Source organism: Oncorhynchus masou, chromosome 32 (genome assembly GCF_036934945.1).
Source record: "Oncorhynchus masou masou isolate Uvic2021 chromosome 32, UVic_Omas_1.1, whole genome shotgun sequence".
Classification (NCBI taxonomy): Eukaryota; Metazoa; Chordata; class Actinopteri; order Salmoniformes; family Salmonidae; genus Oncorhynchus; species Oncorhynchus masou.
In genome coordinates, this window is record NC_088243.1 from 93,348,068 (window position 1) to 93,366,132 (window position 18,065).

An 18,065-nucleotide genomic window follows, 5' to 3' on the forward strand; every position below is an offset into this window, starting at 1 on the left:
CTCTCCCTCTCTCTCTCTCTCCCCCTCTCTCTCCCCTCTCTCTCCCCTCTCTCTCTCTCGACCCTCTCTCTCTCTCGACCCTCTCTCTCTCTCGACCCTCTCTCTCTCGACCCTCTCTCTCTCGACCCTCTCTCTCTCGACCCTCTCTCTCTCGACCCTCTCTCTCTCGACCCTCTCTCTCTCGACCCTCTCTCTCTCGACTCTCTCTCTCTCGACCCTCTCTCTCTCGACCCTCTCTCTCTCGACCCTCTCTCTCTCGACCCTCTCTCTCTCGACCCTCTCTCTCTCGACCCCTCTCTCTCTCGACCCTCTCTCTCTCGACCCTCTCTCTCTCTCGACCCTCTCTCTCTCTCTCTCGACCCACTCTCTCTCTCTCGACCCACTCTCTCTCTCTCGACCCTCTCTCTCTCTCGACCCTCTCTCTCTCTCGACCCTCCCTCCCTCTCTCTCGACCCTCCCTCTCTCTCGACCCTCCCTCTCTCTCGACCCTCCCTCTCTCTCGACCCTCCCTCTCTCTCGACCCTCGCTCTCTCTCGACCCTCCCTCTCTCTCGACCCTCCCTCTCTCTCTCTCGACCCTCTCTCTCTCGACCCTCTCTCTCTCTCTCTCGACCCACTCTCTCTCTCTCGACCCTCTCTCTCTCTCTCTCGACCCTCTCTCTCTCTCTCTCGACCCTCTCTCTCTCTCGACCCTCCCTCTCTCTCGACCCTCCCTCTCTCTCGACCCTCTCTCTCTCTCTCGACCCTCTCTCTCTCTCGACCCTCTCTCTCTCTCTCTCGACCCTCTCTCTCTCTCTCTCGACCCTCTCTCTCTCTCGACCCTCTCTCTCTCGACCCTCTCTCTCCCCTTTCTCTCTCTCTCTCTCGACCCTCTCTCTCGACCCTCTCTCTCTCTCGACCCTCTCTCTCTCTCTCGACCCTCTCTCTCTCTCGACTCTCTCTCTCTCGACTCTCTCGACCCTCTCTCTCGACCCTCTCTCTCGACCCTCTCTCTCGACCCTCTCTCTCTCGACCCTCTCTCTCGACTCTCTCTCTCTCTCGACCCTCTCTCTCTCTCTCTCTCTCTCGACCCTCTCTCTCTCTCTCGTCTCTCTCTCTCTCGACCCTCTCTCTCTCTCTCGACCCTCTCTCTCGACCCTCTCTCTCTCTCTCGACCCTCTCTCTCTCTCTCTCCCCTCTCCCTCCCCAGTGGGCAGTGATGACTCAGCAGACGTAGACTCTGAGGAGTCGGCTAGCAGCAGTGAGTCAGGAGTTAGTGAGGAGATCAGTGAGGAGGAGGAGGAGGAGTCAGAGGAGGAGTCAGAGGAGGGCAGCAGTCGCAGGAGGACCACGCGCTCCTCCAAGAAGAAGAAGAAGAAGAAGGAGGAGAGGAGCTACGCCCAGAAGAAGAAACGCCGTCGCATCAAGGTTCAGGACTCTTCATCTGATGAGAAGGTATGGGGGAGGGGGGAGGAAGGAGAGGGGAGAAGGTATGGGGGGAAAGGAGAAGGGGGGGGAAGGTATGGGGGGGGGGGGAAAGGAGAAGATAGGGGGGGGGGTATGGGGGGGGGGGACAGGAGAAGATATGGGGGGGAGGGGGGTGGGAAGGAAGGGAGAAGGTATGGGGGGGTGTGAGGGGGGAAATGAAGGGAGAAGATATTCACCTTACAAATATAGAATTTGGTCTGGAATTCAAATTGATTGGTTACCACGTTCACAATGTGTGATTGGTTAGTTGACCCCTGGGGGTTGACGTTGAAAAGTCAGAGGTTAACCCTCATTCCCTCTCCTCCAGAGCGGGTCAGGAGAGGACGGCTCGGGGAAGGAGGATGGAGACACTCCTAAAGGACAGAGGAAGAAGATCAGAAAAATCCTCAAGGACGACAAGCTGAGGACGGAAACGAGGGATGCCCTGAAGGAGGAGGAGGAGAGGAGGAGACGCATCGCTGAGAGGGAGCAGCTCAGGGAGAAGCTCAGAGAGGTAAAAAGTCAACTGTGTGTATGGACCCCAGGAAGACTGGCTGTTGTCATGGCATCTGCTTATGGGGTGGAAATGAAGATAATGATTGACTTGAGTCAATGAGTGGACTCCAAACTGAGGAGTCAGATGGATGTGTGGTCCTTTGTGGCTCAGATAAGCGCATGGTGCCGGCTATGATCAGTTATCACAGGGATCACATAGAGTATACATTTACTTTAAACACTTGTTGAATAGAGTAGAAGTCGCTTAGTGTGAATTTGTCTGTCTGTAAAGGTTTAAATGCTTGTAGACGAGAAGAGCAGCTGCCCTAAACTCCTAGGAGCATAACCTGTCCCAACCAGCAGCACAGTCTCCCAGCTGCCCTATACTCCTAGGAACATAACCTGTCCCAACCAGCAGAACAGTCTCCCAGCTGCCCTATACTCCTAGGAACATAACCTGTCCCAACCAGCAGAACAGTCTCATAGTTGCCCTAAACTCCTAGGAACATAACCTGTCCCAACCAGCAGAACAGTCTCCCAGCTGCCCTAAACTCCTAGGAACATAACCTGTCCCAACCAGCAGAACAGTCTCTCAGCTGCCCTAAACTCCTAGGAACATAACCTGTCCCAACCAGCAGAACAGTCTCCCAGCTGCCCTAAACTCCTAGGAACATAACCTGTCCCAACCAGCAGAACAGTCTCCCAGCTGCCCTAAACTCCTAGGAACATAACCTGTCCCAACCAGCAGAACAGTCTCTCAGCTGCCCTAAACTCCTAGGAACATAAAACCATAAAATGTATGTATTTGTATATGTGCAGACTGTAATGCTTTTAGACTAGACTCTACATGTCCCTCCCGACCAGGTACTCGTGGTGGAGGAGGCGTCCGCCGTGGCTTGTCCAATCACAACCAAGCTGGTGCTGGATGAAGACGAGGAGACCAAGGAGCCCATGGTGCAGGTTCACCGCAATCTGGTCACTAAGCTCAAACCACACCAGGTCGACGGTGAGAGACATGCTGGTGTAGTAGTGGAGCCCATGGTGAAGGTGGAGTAGTAGTAGTAGTAGTAGTAGTAGTAGTAGAGCCCATAGTGAAGATGTAGTAGTAGCAGTAGTAGTAGAGCCCATAGTGAAGATGTAGTAGTAGCAGTAGTAGTAGAGCCCATAGTGAAGGTGGAATAGTAGTAGTAGTAGTAGTGGAGCCCATGGTGAAGGTGGAATAGTAGTAGTAGTAGTAGTGGAGCCCATGGTGAAGGTGTAGTAGTAGTAGTAGCAGTAGCAGTAGTAGTAGAGCCCATAGTGAAGATGTAGTAGTAGCAGTAGTAGTAGTAGTAGTAGTAGTAGCAGTAGTAGTAGAGCTCATAGTGAAGATGTAGTAGTAGCAGTAGTAGTAGTAGTAGTAGTAGTAGTAGCAGTAGTAGTAGAGCTCATAGTGAAGATGTAGTAGTAGTAGTAGTAGTAGTAGTAGTAGTAGTAGTAGCAGTAGTAGTAGAGCTCATAGTGAAGATGTAGTAGTAGTAGTAGTAGTAGTAGTAGTAGTAGTAGTAGCAGTAGTAGTAGAGCTCATAGTGAAGATGTAGTAGTAGTAGTAGTAGTAGTAGCAGTAGTAGTAGAGCTCATAGTGAAGATGTAGTAGTAGTAGTAGTAGTAGTAGTAGTAGTAGAGCCCATAGTGAAGATGTAGTAGTAGCAGTAGTAGTAGAGCCCATAGTGAAGATGTAGTAGTAGCAGTAGTAGTAGAGCCCATAGTGAAGATGTAGTAATAGTAGTAGTAGTAGCAGTAGCAGTAGTAGCTCTGGATAAGAGCGTCTGCTAAATGACTTAAATGTAAATGTAGTAGCAGTAGTAGTAGTAGTAGTAGCAGCATTAGTAGTAGTAGCAGCATTAGCAGCAGTAGCAGTAGCAGTAGTAGTAGTAGTAGTAGTAGTAGCAGCATTAGTAGTAGTAGCAGCATTAGCAGCAGTAGTAGTAGTAGTAGTAGCAGCATTAGCAGCAGTAGCAGTAGTAGTAGTAGAAGCAGTAGTAGTAGTAGTAGCAGCATTAGTAGTAGTAGTAGCAGCATTAGTAGTAGCATTAGTAGTAGTAGCAGTAGTAGTAGTAGTAGTAGTAGTAGTGGCAGCATTAGTAGTAGTAGCAGCAGAAGTAGTAGTAGTTGTTGTAGTAGTTGTAGTAGTAGTAGCAGCATTAGTTGTAGTAGTAGTAGCAGCATTAGTAGTAGTAGTAGCAGCATTAGTAGTAGTAGTAGCAGCATTAGTAGTAGTAGTAGCAGCATTAGTAGTAGTAGTAGCAGCATTAGTAGTAGTAGTAGCAGCATTAGTAGTAGTAGTAGCAGCATTAGTAGTAGTAGCAGCATTAGTAGTAGTAGTAGTAGCAGCATTAGTAGTAGAAGCAGCATTAGTAGTAGCAGCAGTAGTAGTAGTAGTAGTAGTAGTGGCAGCATTAGTAGTAGAAGCAGCATTAGTAGTAGTGCCAGCAGCAGTAGTGAAGCAGCAGCAGTGGTGGCAGTAGCAGCAGCAGCAGCAGGTGGTGGTAGTAGTGGCAGCATTAGTGGTAGTAGTTGTGGTAGCGCAGTAGTAGTAGCAGCAGTAGTAGCATTAGTAGTAGCAGCAGTGGCAGTGGTAGCAGCAGTAGCGGTGGTAGCAGCAGCAGCAGCAGCAGTGCAGTGGTAGTGGTAGTGGTGGTGGTGGCAGCAGGTAGTAGCATTAGTAGTGGTAGCAGTGGTGGCAGCATTAGCAGTAGTAGTGGTAGCAGCATTAGCAGCGGTGGCACCAGCAGCAGTGGTAGCAGCATTAGTGGTGCGGTGGTAGCAGCAGCAGCATTGCCAGGTGGTAGCAGCATTAGTAGCAGCAGCAGTGGCATTATTGCCACCAGCAGCAGCATTGTGCCACCAGTAGCAGCATTAGTAGTAGCAGCAGTAGCAGCAGCAGCGGTGGTAGTAGTAGCAGCATTAGCAGCGGTGGCATTGTTAGTAGTAGCAGCAGTGCAGCAGGTGCGGCAGGTGGCATTATTAGTAGCAGCAGCAGCATTAGTAGTAGTAGTAACAGCATTACTAGCAGTAGCATTAATAGTATTAGTAGTAGTAGTAGTAATAGTAGCAGCATTAGTAGTATTAGTAGTAGTAGTAGCAGCAGCATTAATAGTATTAGTAGTAGTAGTAGCAGTAATAGTAGTAGTAGCAGCATTAGTAGTAGCAGCAGTAGCATTATTAGTAGTAGCAGCATTAGTAGTAGTAGTAACAGCATGACTAGCAGTAGCATTAATAGTATTAGTAGTAGTAGTAGTAATAGTAGTAGTAGCAGCATTAGTAGTAGTAGCATTAGTAGTAGTAGTAGCATTAGTAGTAGTAGCAGCATTAGTAGTAGTAGTAACAGCATGACTAGCAGTAGCATTAATAGTATTAGTAGTAGTAGTAGCATTAGTAGTAGTAGCAGCATTAGTAGTAGTAGCAGCATTAGTAGCAGCAGCATTAGTAGTAGCAGCAGCATTAGTAGTAGTAGCAGCAGCATTAATAGTATTAGTAGTAGTAGTAGCATTAATAGTATTAGTAGTAGCAGCATTAGTAGCAGTAGCATTAATAGTAGTAGCAGTGATAGTAGTAGTAGAGCAGAACCGGCGGTAGCGGTAGTAGAACCGGCGGTGGCAGAACCGGCGGTAGCGGTAGTAGAACCGGCGGTAGCTGTAGCAGAACCGGCGGCAGTAGAACCGGCGGTAGTTGAACCGGCGGTAGCGGTAGTAGAACCGGCGGTAGTAGAACCGGCGGTGGCGGTAGTAGAACCGGCGGTGGCGGTAGTAGAACCGGCGGTGGCGGTAGGAGTAGCGGTAGTAGAACTGGCGGTCGTAGAACCGGCGGTAGCGGTAGGAGAACCGGCGGTGGCGGTAGGAGAACCGGCGGTGGCGGTAGTAGAACCGGCGGTAGCGGTAGTAGAACCGGCGGTAGCGGTAGGAGAACCAGTGGTAGTAGAACCGGCGGTAGCGGTAGTAGAACCAGTGGTAGTAGAACCAGTGGTGGCGGTAGTAGCACCAGTGGTAGTAGAACCAGTGGTAGCGGTAGTAGCACCAGTGGTAGTAGAACCAGTGGTAGCGGTAGCGGTAGTAGAACCGGCGGTAGCGGTAGTAGAACCGGCGGTGGCAGAACCGGCGGTAGTAGTACCGGCGGTAGCGGTAGTAGTATCGGTAGTAGAACCGGCGGTAGCGGTAGTAGAACCGGCGGTCGTAGAACCGGCGGTAGCGGTAGTAGAACCGGCGGTAGTAGAACCGGCGGTAGCGGTAGGAGAACCGGCGGTAGGGGAACCGGCGGTAGTGGAACCGGCGGTAGCGGTAGGAGAACCGGCGGTAGTGGAACCGGCGGTAGCGGTAGTAGAACCAGCGGTAGAAGAACCGGCGGTAGCGGTAGTAGAACCGGTAGTAGAACCAGTGGTAGAAGAACCGGCGGTAGCGGTAGTAGAACCAGTGGTAGTAGAACCGGCGGTAGCGGTAGTAGAACCGGCGGTAGCGGTAGTAGAACCAGTGGTAGTAGAACCAGTGGTGGCGGTAGTAGCACCAGTGGTAGTAGAACCAGTGGTAGCGGTAGTAGAACCAGTGGTAGTAGAACCAGTGGTAGCGGTAGTAGAACCAGTGGTAGTAGAACCGGCGGTAGCGGTAGTAGAACCGGCGGTAGCGGTAGTAGAACCGGCGGTAGCGGTAGTAGAACCGGCGGTAGTAGAACCGGCGGTAGCGGTAGTAGAACCGGCGGTAGCGGTAGTAGAACCAGTGGTAGTAGAACCGGCGGTAGCGGTAGTAGAATCAGTGGTAGTAGAACCAGTGGTAGCGGTAATGGAACCAGTGGTAGCGGTAATAGAACCAGTGGTAGTAGAACCAGTGGTAGCGGTAGTAGAACCAGTGGTAGTAGAACCAGTGGTAGCGGTAGTAGAACCAGTGGTAGTAGAACCGGCGGTAGCGGTAGTAGAACCGGCGGTAGCGGTAGTAGAACCGGCGGTAGCGGTAGTAGAACCAGTGGTAGTAGAACCGGCGGTAGCGGTAGTAGAATCAGTGGTAGTAGAACCAGTGGTAGCGGTAATAGAACCAGTGGTAGTAGAACCAGTGGTAGCGGTAGTAGAACCAGTGGTAGTAGAACCAGTGGTAGCGGTAGTAGAACCAGTGGTAGTAGAACCAGTGGTAGCGGTAGTAGAACCAGTGGTAGTAGATCCAGTGGTAGCGGTAGTAGAACCAGTGGTAGTAGAACCAGTGGTAGCGGTAGTAGAACCAGTGGTAGTAGAACCAGTGGTAGCGGTAGTAGAACCAGTGGTATTAGAACCAGTGGTAGCGGTAGTAGAACCAGTGGTAGCGGTAGTAGAACCGGCGGTAGCGGTAGTAGAACCGGCGGTAGCGGTAGTAGAACCAGTGGTAGTAGAACCGGCGGTAGCGGTAGTAGAACCGGCGGTAGCGGTAGTAGAACCAGTGGTAGTAGAACCAGTGGTGGCGGTAGTAGCACCAGTGGTAGTAGAACCAGTGGTAGCGGTAGTAGAACCAGTGGTAGTAGAACCGGCGGTAGCGGTAGTAGAACCGGCGGTAGCGGTAGTAGAACCGGCGGTAGCGGTAGTAGAACCGGCGGTAGCGGTAGTAGAACCAGTGGTAGTAGAACCGGTGGTAGCGGTAGTAGAACCAGTGGTAGTAGAACCGGTGGTAGCGGTAGTAGAACCAGTGGTAGTAGAACCGGTGGTAGCGGTAGTAGAACCAGTGGTAGTAGAACCAGTGGTAGCGGTAGTAGAACCAGTGGTAGTAGAACCAGTGGTAGTGGTAGTAGAACCGGCGGTAGCGGTAGTAGAACCGGTGGTAGTAGAACCAGTGGTAGCGGTAGTAGATCCAGTGGTAGTAGAACCAGTGGTAGCGGTAGTAGAACCAGTGGTAGTAGAACCAGTGGTAGTAGAACCGGCGGTAGTAGAACCAGTGGTAGCGGTAGTAGAACCAGTGGTAGCGGTAGTAGAACCAGTGGTAGAAACCAAACCAACAGGTAGAGAAAGTCTTTCATCATAATGTTGATGGTATAGTGAATGGAGCGCTGCTTTTACTTGTTTACTCATCAAGTCATTACCTCATCAAGTCATTACCTCATCAAGTCATTACCTCATCAAGTCATTACCTCATCATTACCATGCTTCACAGCCGTCTGCGTCAACGCCGAACAGACACGTCTTCAGAAATGCTTTGGGTGTTGAGTGAGGTGTCTGTGTCTGTCTCTCTAGGGGTCCAGTTCATGTGGGACTGCTGTTGTGAGTCCGTGAAGAAAACCAACAAGAACTCTGGTTCTGGATGTATCCTGGCTCACTGTATGGGTCTGGGAAAAACACTGCAGGTCTGTACCACCCAGCCACCTGTTGTTTCTGTTTTAGACTTTCATTTCTGTCTTCCTATAGAAAGGTTGGTGTTTCTCTAGTTGTGGGAGGAGCATAATGTCTACTTCCACCATTTATCTCATCTGACCCTGTAATTACCTGCTTTTACCACTAGGGGGTAACCCTGCACACGTTCTACTTCACCCTTTGTCTCTGTACGGTGCATTCAGAAAGTATTCAGACCCCTTGACTTTTTCCACATTTTGTTACGTTACAGCCTTATTCTAAAATGGATTAAATAAATAAAAATCCTCAGCGATCTACACACACTACCCCATAATGACAAAGCAAAAACGTTTATTTAGATCTGTTTTCAAATGTCTTAAATAAAAAACATATCATATCTCTGTATTCAGACCCTTTGCTATGAGACTCGAAATTGAGCTCAGGTGCATCCTGTTTCCATCTATCATCCTTGAGATGTTCCTACAACTTGATTTGGAGTCCACCTGTGGTAAATTCAACTGATTGGACATGATTTGGAAACAAATACACCTGTCTATATAATGTCCCACAGTTGACAGTGTATGTTAGAGCAAAAACCAAGCCATGAGGTCAAATAAATTGTCCGTGGAGCTCCGAGACAGGATTGTGTCGAGGTACAGATCTGGGGAAGGGTACCAAAATGTTTCTGCAGCATTGAAGGTCCCCAAGAACAGAGTGGCCTCCATCATTCTTAAATGGAAGAAGGTTGGAACCACCAAGACTCTTCCTCGAGCTGGACGCCCGTTCAAACTGAGCAATCAGGGTAGAAGGGCCTTGGTCAGGGAGGTGACCATGAACCCGATGGTCAATCTGACAGAGCTCCAGAGCTCCTCTGTGGAGATGGGAGAATCTTCCAGAAGGACAACCATCTCTGCAGCACTTCACCAATTAGGCCTTTATGGTAGAATGGCCAGACGTAAGCCACTCCTCTGTAAAGGCCATGACAGCCCACTTGGAGTTTACCAAAAGGCACCGAGAGGATTCTCTGGTCTGATGAAACCAAGATTGAACTCTTTGGCCTGAATGCCAAGCTTCACATCTGGATAAAAACCTGGCACCATCCCTACGGTGAAGCATGGTGGAGGCACCATCCCTACGGTGAAGCATGGCGGTGGCACCATCCCTACGGTGAAGCATGGCACCATCCCTACGGTGAAGTCAGGCACCATCCCTACGGTGAAGCATGGCGGAGGCACCATCCCTACGGTGAAGCATGGCGGAGGCACCATCCCTACGGTGAAGCATGGTGGAGGCACCATCCCTACGGTGAAGCATGGTGGAGGCACCATCCCTACGGTGAAGCATGGTGGAGGCACCATCCCTACGGTGAAGCATGGTGGAGGCACCATCCCTACGGTGAAGCATGGTGGTGGCACCATCCCTACGGTGAAGCTTGGTGGTGGCAGCATCCCTACGGTGAAGCATGGTGGTGGCAGCATCATGCTGTGGGGATATTTTCCAGTGGCAGGGACTGGAAAACTTGTCAGAATAGATGAACGGAGCGAAGGACAGAGATCCTTGATGAAAACCTGCTCCAGAGCGCTCAGGACCTCCGACTGGGGCGAAGGTTCACCTTCCAGCAGGACAACAGCCCTATTGATTTATCGTTATGGGACAGTGTGTCGCGTTGTTATGGGACAGTGTGTCGCGTTGTTATGGGACAGTGTGCCGCGTTGTTATGGGACAGTGTCATGAGGTTTTGAGTCGTTATGGGGTATTGTCAGTAGTGTGTCATTTATGGGGGTATTGTGTCTTGGGGTATTGTCTTTATCTGGTAGTGTGTCATCTTGGGGTATTGTCTTTATCTGGTAGTGTGTCGTCTTGGGGTATTGTCTTTATCTGGTAGTGTGTCGTCTTGGGGTATTGCCATTATGGGGTAGTGTGTCATTTATGGGGGTAGTGTGCCATTACGTGGGTATTGTGTGTAGATCGATGAGGGGGGAAAAATAATTGTATCCATTTTAGAACAAGGCTGTAACGGAACAACATGTGGATATCTAGACTGTATCTAACCCTTTCTATACCACTAGGTGGTAACCCTACTCCACACACTACTCTCTCTATGTGTATATATCTAGACTGTATCTAACCCTGTCTATACCACTAGGTGGTAACCCTACTCCACACACTACTCTCTCTATGTGTATATATCTAGACTGTATCTAACCCTGTCTATACCACTAGGTGGTAACCCTACTCTCTCTATGTGTATATATCTAGACTGTATCTAACCCTGTCTATACCACTAGGTGGTAACCCTACTCCACACACTACTCTCTCTATGTGTATATATCTAGACTGTATCTAACCCTGTCTATACCACTAGGTGGTAACCCTACTCCACACACTACTCTCTCTATGTGTATATATCTAGACTGTATCTAACCCTGTCTATACCACTAGGTGGTAACCCTACTCTCTCTATGTGTATATATCTAGACTGTATCTAACCCTGTCTATACCACTAGGTGGTAACCCTACTCTCTCTATGTGTATATATCTAGACTGTATCTAACCCTGTCTATACCACTAGGTGGTAACCCTACTCTCTCTATGTGTATATATCTAGACTGTATCTAACCCTGTTTATACCACTAGGTGGTAACCCTACTCTCTCTATGTGTATATATCTAGACTGTATCTAACCCTGTCTATACCACTAGGTGGTAACCCTACTCTCTCTATGTGTATATATCTAGACTGTATCTAACCCTGTTTATACCACTAGGTGGTAACCCTACTCTCTCTATGTGTATATATCTAGACTGTATCTAACCCTGTCTATACCACTAGGTGGTAACCCTACTCTCTCTATGTGTATATATCTAGACTGTATCTAACCCTGTCTATACCACTAGGTGGTAACCCTACTCTCTCTATGTGTATATATCTAGACTGTATCTAACCCTGTCTATACCACTAGGTGGTAACCCTACTCTCTCTATGTGTATATATCTAGACTGTATCTAACCCTGTCTATACCACTAGGTGGTAACCCTACTCTCTCTATGTGTATATATCTAGACTGTATCTAACCCTGTTTATACCACTAGGTGGTAACCCTACTCCACACACTACTGCTGTGTGAAAAGTTAGACTTCTCCACGGCTCTGATCGTCTGTCCTCTCAACACCGTTCTCAACTGGCTCAACGAGTTTGAGAAGTGGCAGTACGGCTTCAAGGACGAGGAGAGTTTAGAGGTACACACACACACACACACACACACACACACACACACACACACACACACATATATATATATTCACACAGTTGAAGTTTGAAGTTTACATACACTTATGTTGGAGTCATTAAAACTCGATTTTCAACCACTCCACAAATCTCTTGTTAACAAACTATAGTTTTTGGTAAGTCGGTTAGGACATCTACTTTATGCATGACACAAGTCATTTTTAAAACAATTGTTTACAGACAGATTATTACACTTATAATTCACTGTATCACAATTCCAGTTGTTGTTTTCTGTAAAGAAAAGCTCTAAATGACAATGTGTTTATTTGGGAGAATTGTTGTCAGAATAGAATAAAACAAAACTGTTAACTTGACCCAAACACATACCTATAAATAGTAAAACCACAGATACAGATCATTATGCAGTGGTCTCTAGTTTTTTCCATAGCTGTGTGTGTTTTACGCTGTGTGTCGGTGTTCCCGCTCTGCGTCTGTCGCTAGGTGACGGAGCTGGCCACGGTGAAGCGTCCTCAGGAGAGAGCGTCTGCCCTGCAGCAGTGGCAGGAGGATGGAGGAATCATGATCATTGGCTATGAGATGTACCGGAACCTCACACAGGGTAGAAACATCAAGAGCAAGAAACTCAAAGAGACCTTCCAGAAGACCCTGGTTGACCCAGGTAGGTAGAGGACACACACACAGTTATTTCTTGTATCCAGTTTCTCCTCAACTCTCTGCTCTGTGTTGTCTCCCTCCCCAGGCCCAGACTTTGTGATCTGTGATGAGGGCCACATCTTGAAGAACGAGGCGTCGGCCATCTCTAAAGCCATGAACTCCATCAAGACCCGACGGAGAGTGGTGCTCACCGGCACTCCGCTGCAGAACAACCTCATAGAGTGTATGTCCATTACGTTGTTATATACAGTTAGCCAAAATGAACCAGAACGGTCCGTAGGGCAAGAGTCCATCTCCTGTTTCTGTAGAGTGAACCAGAACGGCCCGTAGGGCAGGAGTCCATCTCCTGTCTCTGTAGAGTGAACCAGAACGGCCCGTAGGGCAGGAGTCCATCTCCTGTCTCTGTAGAGTGAACCAGAACGGCCCGTAGGGCAGGAGTCCATCTCCTGTTTCTGTAGAGTGAACCAGAACGGCCCGTAGGGCAGGAGTCCCTCTCCTGTTTCTGTAGAGTGAACCAGAACGGCCCGTAGGGCAGGAGTCCCTCTCCTGTTTCTGTAGAGTGAACCAGAACGGCCCGTAGGGCAGGAGTCCATCTCCTGTCTCTGTAGAGTGAACCAGAACGGCCCTTAGGGCAGGAGTCCATCTCCTGTCTCTGTAGAGTGAACCAGAACGGCCCTTAGGGCAGGAGTCCCTCTCCTGTTTCTGTAGAGTGGACCAGAACGGCCCTTAGGGCAGGAGTCCCTCTCCTGTTTCTGTAGAGTGAACCAGAACGGCCCGTAGGGCAGGAGTCCATCTCCTGTTTCTGTAGAGTGAACCAGAACGGCCCGTAGGGCAGGAGTCCATCTCCTGTCTCTGTAGAGTGAACCAGAACGGCCCGTAGGGCAGGAGTCCATCTCCTGTCTCTGTAGAGTGAACCAGAACGGCCCGTAGGGCAGGAGTCCATCTCCTGTTTCTGTAGAGTGAACCAGAACGGCCCGTAGGGCAGGAGTCCCTCTCCTGTTTCTGTAGAGTGAACCAGAACGGCCCGTAGGGCAGGAGTCCCTCTCCTGTTTCTGTAGAGTGAACCAGAACGGCCCGTAGGGCAGGAGTCCATCTCCTGTCTCTGTAGAGTGAACCAGAACGGCCCTTAGGGCAGGAGTCCATCTCCTGTCTCTGTAGAGTGAACCAGAACGGCCCTTAGGGCAGGAGTCCCTCTCCTGTTTCTGTAGAGTGGACCAGAACGGCCCTTAGGGCAGGAGTCCCTCTCCTGTTTCTGTAGAGTGAACCAGAACGGCCCGTAGGGCAGGAGTCCATCTCCTGTCTCTGTAGAGTGAACCAGAACGGCCCTTAGGGCAGGAGTCCATCTCCTGTTTCTGTAGAGTGAACCAGAACGGCCCTTAGGGCAGGAGTCCATCTCCTGTCTCTGTAGAGTGAACCAGAACGGCCCTTAGGGCAGGAGTCCATCTCCTGTCTCTGTAGAGTGAACCAGAACGGCCCTTAGGGCAGGAGTCCATCTCCTGTTTCTGTAGAGTGAACCAGAACGGCCCTTAGGGCAGGAGTCCATCTCCTGTTTCTGTAGAGTGAACCAGAACGGCCCTTAGGGCAGGAGTCCATCTCCTGTTTCTGTAGAGTGAACCAGAACGGCCCGTAGGGCAGGAGTCCATCTCCTGTTTCTGTAGAGTGAACCAGAACGGCCCGTAGGGCAGGAGTCCATCTCCTGTTTCTGTAGAGTGAACCAGAACGGCCCGTAGGGCAGGAGTCCATCTCCTGTTTCTGTAGAGTGAACCAGAACGGCCCGTAGGGCAGGAGTCCCTCTCCTGTTTCTGTAGAGTGAACCAGAACGGCCCGTAGGGCAGGAGTCCCTCTCCTGTTTCTGTAGAGTGAACCAGAACGGCCCGTAGGGCAGGAGTCCCTCTCCTGTTTCTGTAGAGTGAACCAGAACGGCCCGTAGGGCAGGAGTCCCTCTCCTGTTTCTGTAGAGTGAACCAGAACGGCCCTTAGGGCAGGAGTCCCTCTCCTGTTTCTGTAGAGTGAACCAGAACGGCCCGTAGGGCAGGAGTCCCTCTCCTGTTTCTGTAGAGTGAACCAGAACGGCCCGTAGGGCAGGAGTCCATCTCCTGTCTCTGTAGAGTGAACCAGAACGGCCCTTAGGGCAGGAGTCCATCTCCTGTCTCTGTAGAGTGAACCAGAACGGCCCGTAGGGCAGGAGTCCATCTCCTGTTTCTGTAGAGTGAACCAGAACGGCCCGTAGGGCAGGAGTCCATCTCCTGTCTCTGTAGAGTGAACCAGAACGGCCCGTAGGGCAGGAGTCCCTCTCCTGTTTCTGTAGAGTGAACCAGAACGGCCCGTAGGGCAGGAGTCCCTCTCCTGTTTCTGTAGAGTGAACCAGAACGGCCCTTAGGGCAGGAGTCCCTCTCCTGTCTCTGTAGAGTGAACCAGAACGGCCCGTAGGGCAGGAGTCCATCTCCTGTTTCTGTAGAGTGGACCAGAACGGCCCGTAGGGCAGGAGTCCCTCTCCTGTTTCTGTAGAGTGGACCAGAACGGCCCTTAGGGCAGGAGTCCATCTCCTGTTTCTGTAGAGTGGACCAGAACGGCCCGTAGGGCAGGAGTCCCTCTCCTGTTTCTGTAGAGTGGACCAGAACGGCCCGTAGGGCAGGAGTCCCTCTCCTGTTTCTGTAGAGTGAACCAGAACGGCCCGTAGGGCAGGAGTCCCTCTCCTGTTTCTGTAGAGTGAACCAGAACGGCCCGTAGGGCAGGAGTCCATCTCCTGTCTCTGTAGAGTGAACCAGAACGGCCCTTAGGGCAGGAGTCCATCTCCTGTTTCTGTAGAGTGAACCAGAACGGCCCTTAGGGCAGGAGTCCATCTCCTGTCTCTGTAGAGTGAACCAGAACGGCCCTTAGGGCAGGAGTCCATCTCCTGTTTCTGTAGAGTGAACCAGAACGGCCCGTAGGGCAGGAGTCCATCTCCTGTTTCTGTAGAGTGAACCAGAACGGCCCTTAGGGCAGGAGTCCATCTCCTGTTTCTGTAGAGTGAACCAGAACGGCCCTTAGGGCAGGAGTCCATCTCCTGTCTCTGTAGAGTGAACCAGAACGGCCCTTAGGGCAGGAGTCCCTCTCCTGTTTCTGTAGAGTGGACCAGAACGGCCCTTAGGGCAGGAGTCCCTCTCCTGTTTCTGTAGAGTGAACCAGAACGGCCCTTAGGGCAGGAGTCCCTCTCCTGTTTCTGTAGAGTGAACCAGAACGGCCCGTAGGGCAGGAGTCCCTCTCCTGTTTCTGTAGAGTGAACCAGAACGGCCCGTATGGCAGGAGTCCATCTCCTGTTTCTGTAGAGTGAACCAGAATGGCCCGTAGGGCAGGAGTCCCTCTCCTGTTTCTGTAGAGTGAACCAGAACGGCCCTTAGGGCAGGAGTCCATCTCCTGTTTCTGTAGAGTGAACCAGAACGGCCCTTAGGGCAGGAGTCCATCTCCTGTTTCTGTAGAGTGAACCAGAACGGCCCTTAGGGCAGGAGTCCATCTCCTGTTTCTGTAGAGTGAACCAGAACGGCCCGTAGGGCAGGAGTCCCTCTCCTGTTTCTGTAGAGTGAACCAGAACGGCCCTTAGGGCAGGAGTCCATCTCCTGTTTCTGTAGAGTGAACCAGAACGGCCCTTAGGGCAGGAGTCCATCTCCTGTTTCTGTAGAGTGAACCAGAACGGCCCTTAGGGCAGGAGTCCATCTCCTGTCTCTGTAGAGTGAACCAGAACGGCCCTTAGGGCAGGAGTCCATCTCCTGTTTCTGTAGAGTGAACCAGAACGGCCCTTAGGGCAGGAGTCCATCTCCTGTTTCTGTAGAGTGAACCAGAACGGCCCGTAGGGCAGGAGTCCATCTCCTGTTTCTGTAGAGTGAACCAGAACGGCCCTTAGGGCAGGAGTCCCTCTCCTGTTTCTGTAGAGTGAACCAGAACGGCCCGTAGGGCAGGAGTCCCTCTCCTGTTTCTGTAGAGTGAACCAGAACGGCCCGTAGGGCAGGAGTCCATCTCCTGTTTCTGTAGAGTGAACCAGAACGGCCCGTAGGGCAGGAGTCCCTCTCCTGTTTCTGTAGAGTGAACCAGAACGGCCCGTAGGGCAGGAGTCCATCTCCTGTTTCTGTAGAGTGAACCAGAACGGCCCGTAGGGCAGGAGTCCATCTCCTGTTTCTGTAGAGTGAACCAGAACGGCCCTTAGGGCAGGAGTCCATCTCCTGTTTCTGTAGAGTGAACCAGAACGGCCCGTAGGGCAGGAGTCCCTCTCCTGTTTCTGTAGAGTGAACCAGAACGGCCCGTAGGGCAGGAGTCCATCTCCTGTCTCTGTAGAGTGAACCAGAACGGCCCTTAGGGCAGGAGTCCATCTCCTGTCTCTGTAGAGTGAACCAGAACGGCCCGTAGGGCAGGAGTCCATCTCCTGTTTCTGTAGAGTGAACCAGAACGGCCCGTAGGGCAGGAGTCCATCTCCTGTTTCTGTAGAGTGAACCAGAACGGCCCGTAGGGCAGGAGTCCCTCTCCTGTTTCTGTAGAGTGAACCAGAACGGCCCGTAGGGCAGGAGTCCCTCTCCTGTTTCTGTAGAGTGGACCAGAACGGCCCGTAGGGCAGGAGTCCCTCTCCTGTTTCTGTAGAGTGAACCAGAACGGCCCGTATGGCAGGAGTCCATCTCCTGTTTCTGTAGAGTGAACCAGAACGGCCCGTAGGGCAGGAGTCCCTCTCCTGTTTCTGTAGAGTGAACCAGAACGGCCCGTATGGCAGGAGTCCATCTCCTGTTTCTGTAGAGTGAACCAGAACGGCCCGTAGGGCAGGAGTCCCTCTCCTGTTTCTGTAGAGTGAACCAGAACGGCCCGTAGGGCAGGAGTCCATCTCCTGTTTCTGTAGAGTGAACCAGAACGGCCCTTAGGGCAGGAGTCCATCTCCTGTTTCTGTAGAGTGAACCAGAACGGCCCGTAGGGCAGGAGTCCATCTCCTGTTTCTGTAGAGTGAACCAGAACGGCCCTTAGGGCAGGAGTCCATCTCCTGTTTCTGTAGAGTGAACCAGAACGGCCCGTAGGGCAGGAGTCCATCTCCTGTTTCTGTAGAGTGAACCAGAACGGCCCGTAGGGCAGGAGTCCATCTCCTGTTTCTGTAGAGTGAACCAGAACGGCCCGTAGGGCAGGAGTCCATCTCCTGTTTCTGTAGAGTGAACCAGAACGGCCCTTAGGACAGGAGTCCATCTCCTGTTTCTGTAGAGTGAACCAGAACGGCCCGTAGGGCAGGAGTCCCTCTCCTGTTTCTGTAGAGTGAACCAGAACGGCCCGTAGGGCAGGAGTCCATCTCCTGTTTCTGTAGAGTGAACCAGAACGGCCCGTAGGGCAGGAGTCCATCTCCTGTTTCTGTAGAGTGAACCAGAACGGCCCGTAGGGCAGGAGTCCATCTCCTGTTTCTGTAGAGTGAACCAGAACGGCCCGTAGGGCAGGAGTCCATCTCCTGTTTCTGTAGAGTGAACCAGAACGGCCCGTAGGGCAGGAGTCCATCTCCTGTTTCTGTAGAGTGAACCAGAACGGCCCTTAGGGCAGGAGTCCCTCGCCTGTCTCTGTAGAGTGAACCAGAACGGCCCTTAGGGCAGGAGTCCATCTCCTGTTTCTGTAGAGTGAACCAGAACGGCCCGTAGGGCAGGAGTCCATCTCCTGTTTCTGTAGAGTGAACCAGAACGGCCCGTAGGGCAGGAGTCCATCTCCTGTTTCTGTAGAGTGAACCAGAACGGCCCGTAGGGCAGGAGTACATCTCCTGTTTCTGTAGAGTGAACCAGAACGGCCCGTAGGGCAGGAGTCCATCTCCTGTTTCTGTGGAGTGAACCAGAACGGCCCGTAGGGCAGGAGTCCATCTCCTGTTTCTGTAGAGTGAACCAGAACGGCCCGTAGGGCAGGAGTCCATCTCCTGTTTCTGT

At 51.2% G+C, this 18,065-nt stretch overlaps 1 protein-coding gene across 5 annotated transcripts in view; it reads left to right on the forward strand.

Annotated features, from left to right (window-relative positions):
- Positions 1–18,065, forward strand: part of LOC135526811 (transcriptional regulator ATRX-like) — a 117,933-nt gene that overhangs the window by 54,456 nt on the left and 45,412 nt on the right. For 4 of the 5 annotated variants that reach the window (XR_010453356.1, XM_064955483.1, XM_064955485.1 and 1 more), the window contains 7 exons: positions 1,189–1,433; positions 1,774–1,959; positions 2,781–2,946; positions 8,161–8,270; positions 11,349–11,495; positions 11,986–12,163; positions 12,245–12,382. Coding sequence is in view for 4 of the 5 variants with exons in the window: in XM_064955483.1 (XP_064811555.1) it covers positions 1,189–1,433; positions 1,774–1,959; positions 2,781–2,946; positions 8,161–8,270; positions 11,349–11,495; positions 11,986–12,163; positions 12,245–12,382 (1,170 nt within the window). In the remaining variant the exon portion in view is untranslated. The remainder of the gene's footprint in view (positions 1–1,188; positions 1,434–1,773; positions 1,960–2,780; positions 2,947–8,160; positions 8,271–11,348; positions 11,496–11,985; positions 12,164–12,244; positions 12,383–18,065) is intronic. The other variant, XM_064955484.1, reaches the window with a different exon arrangement.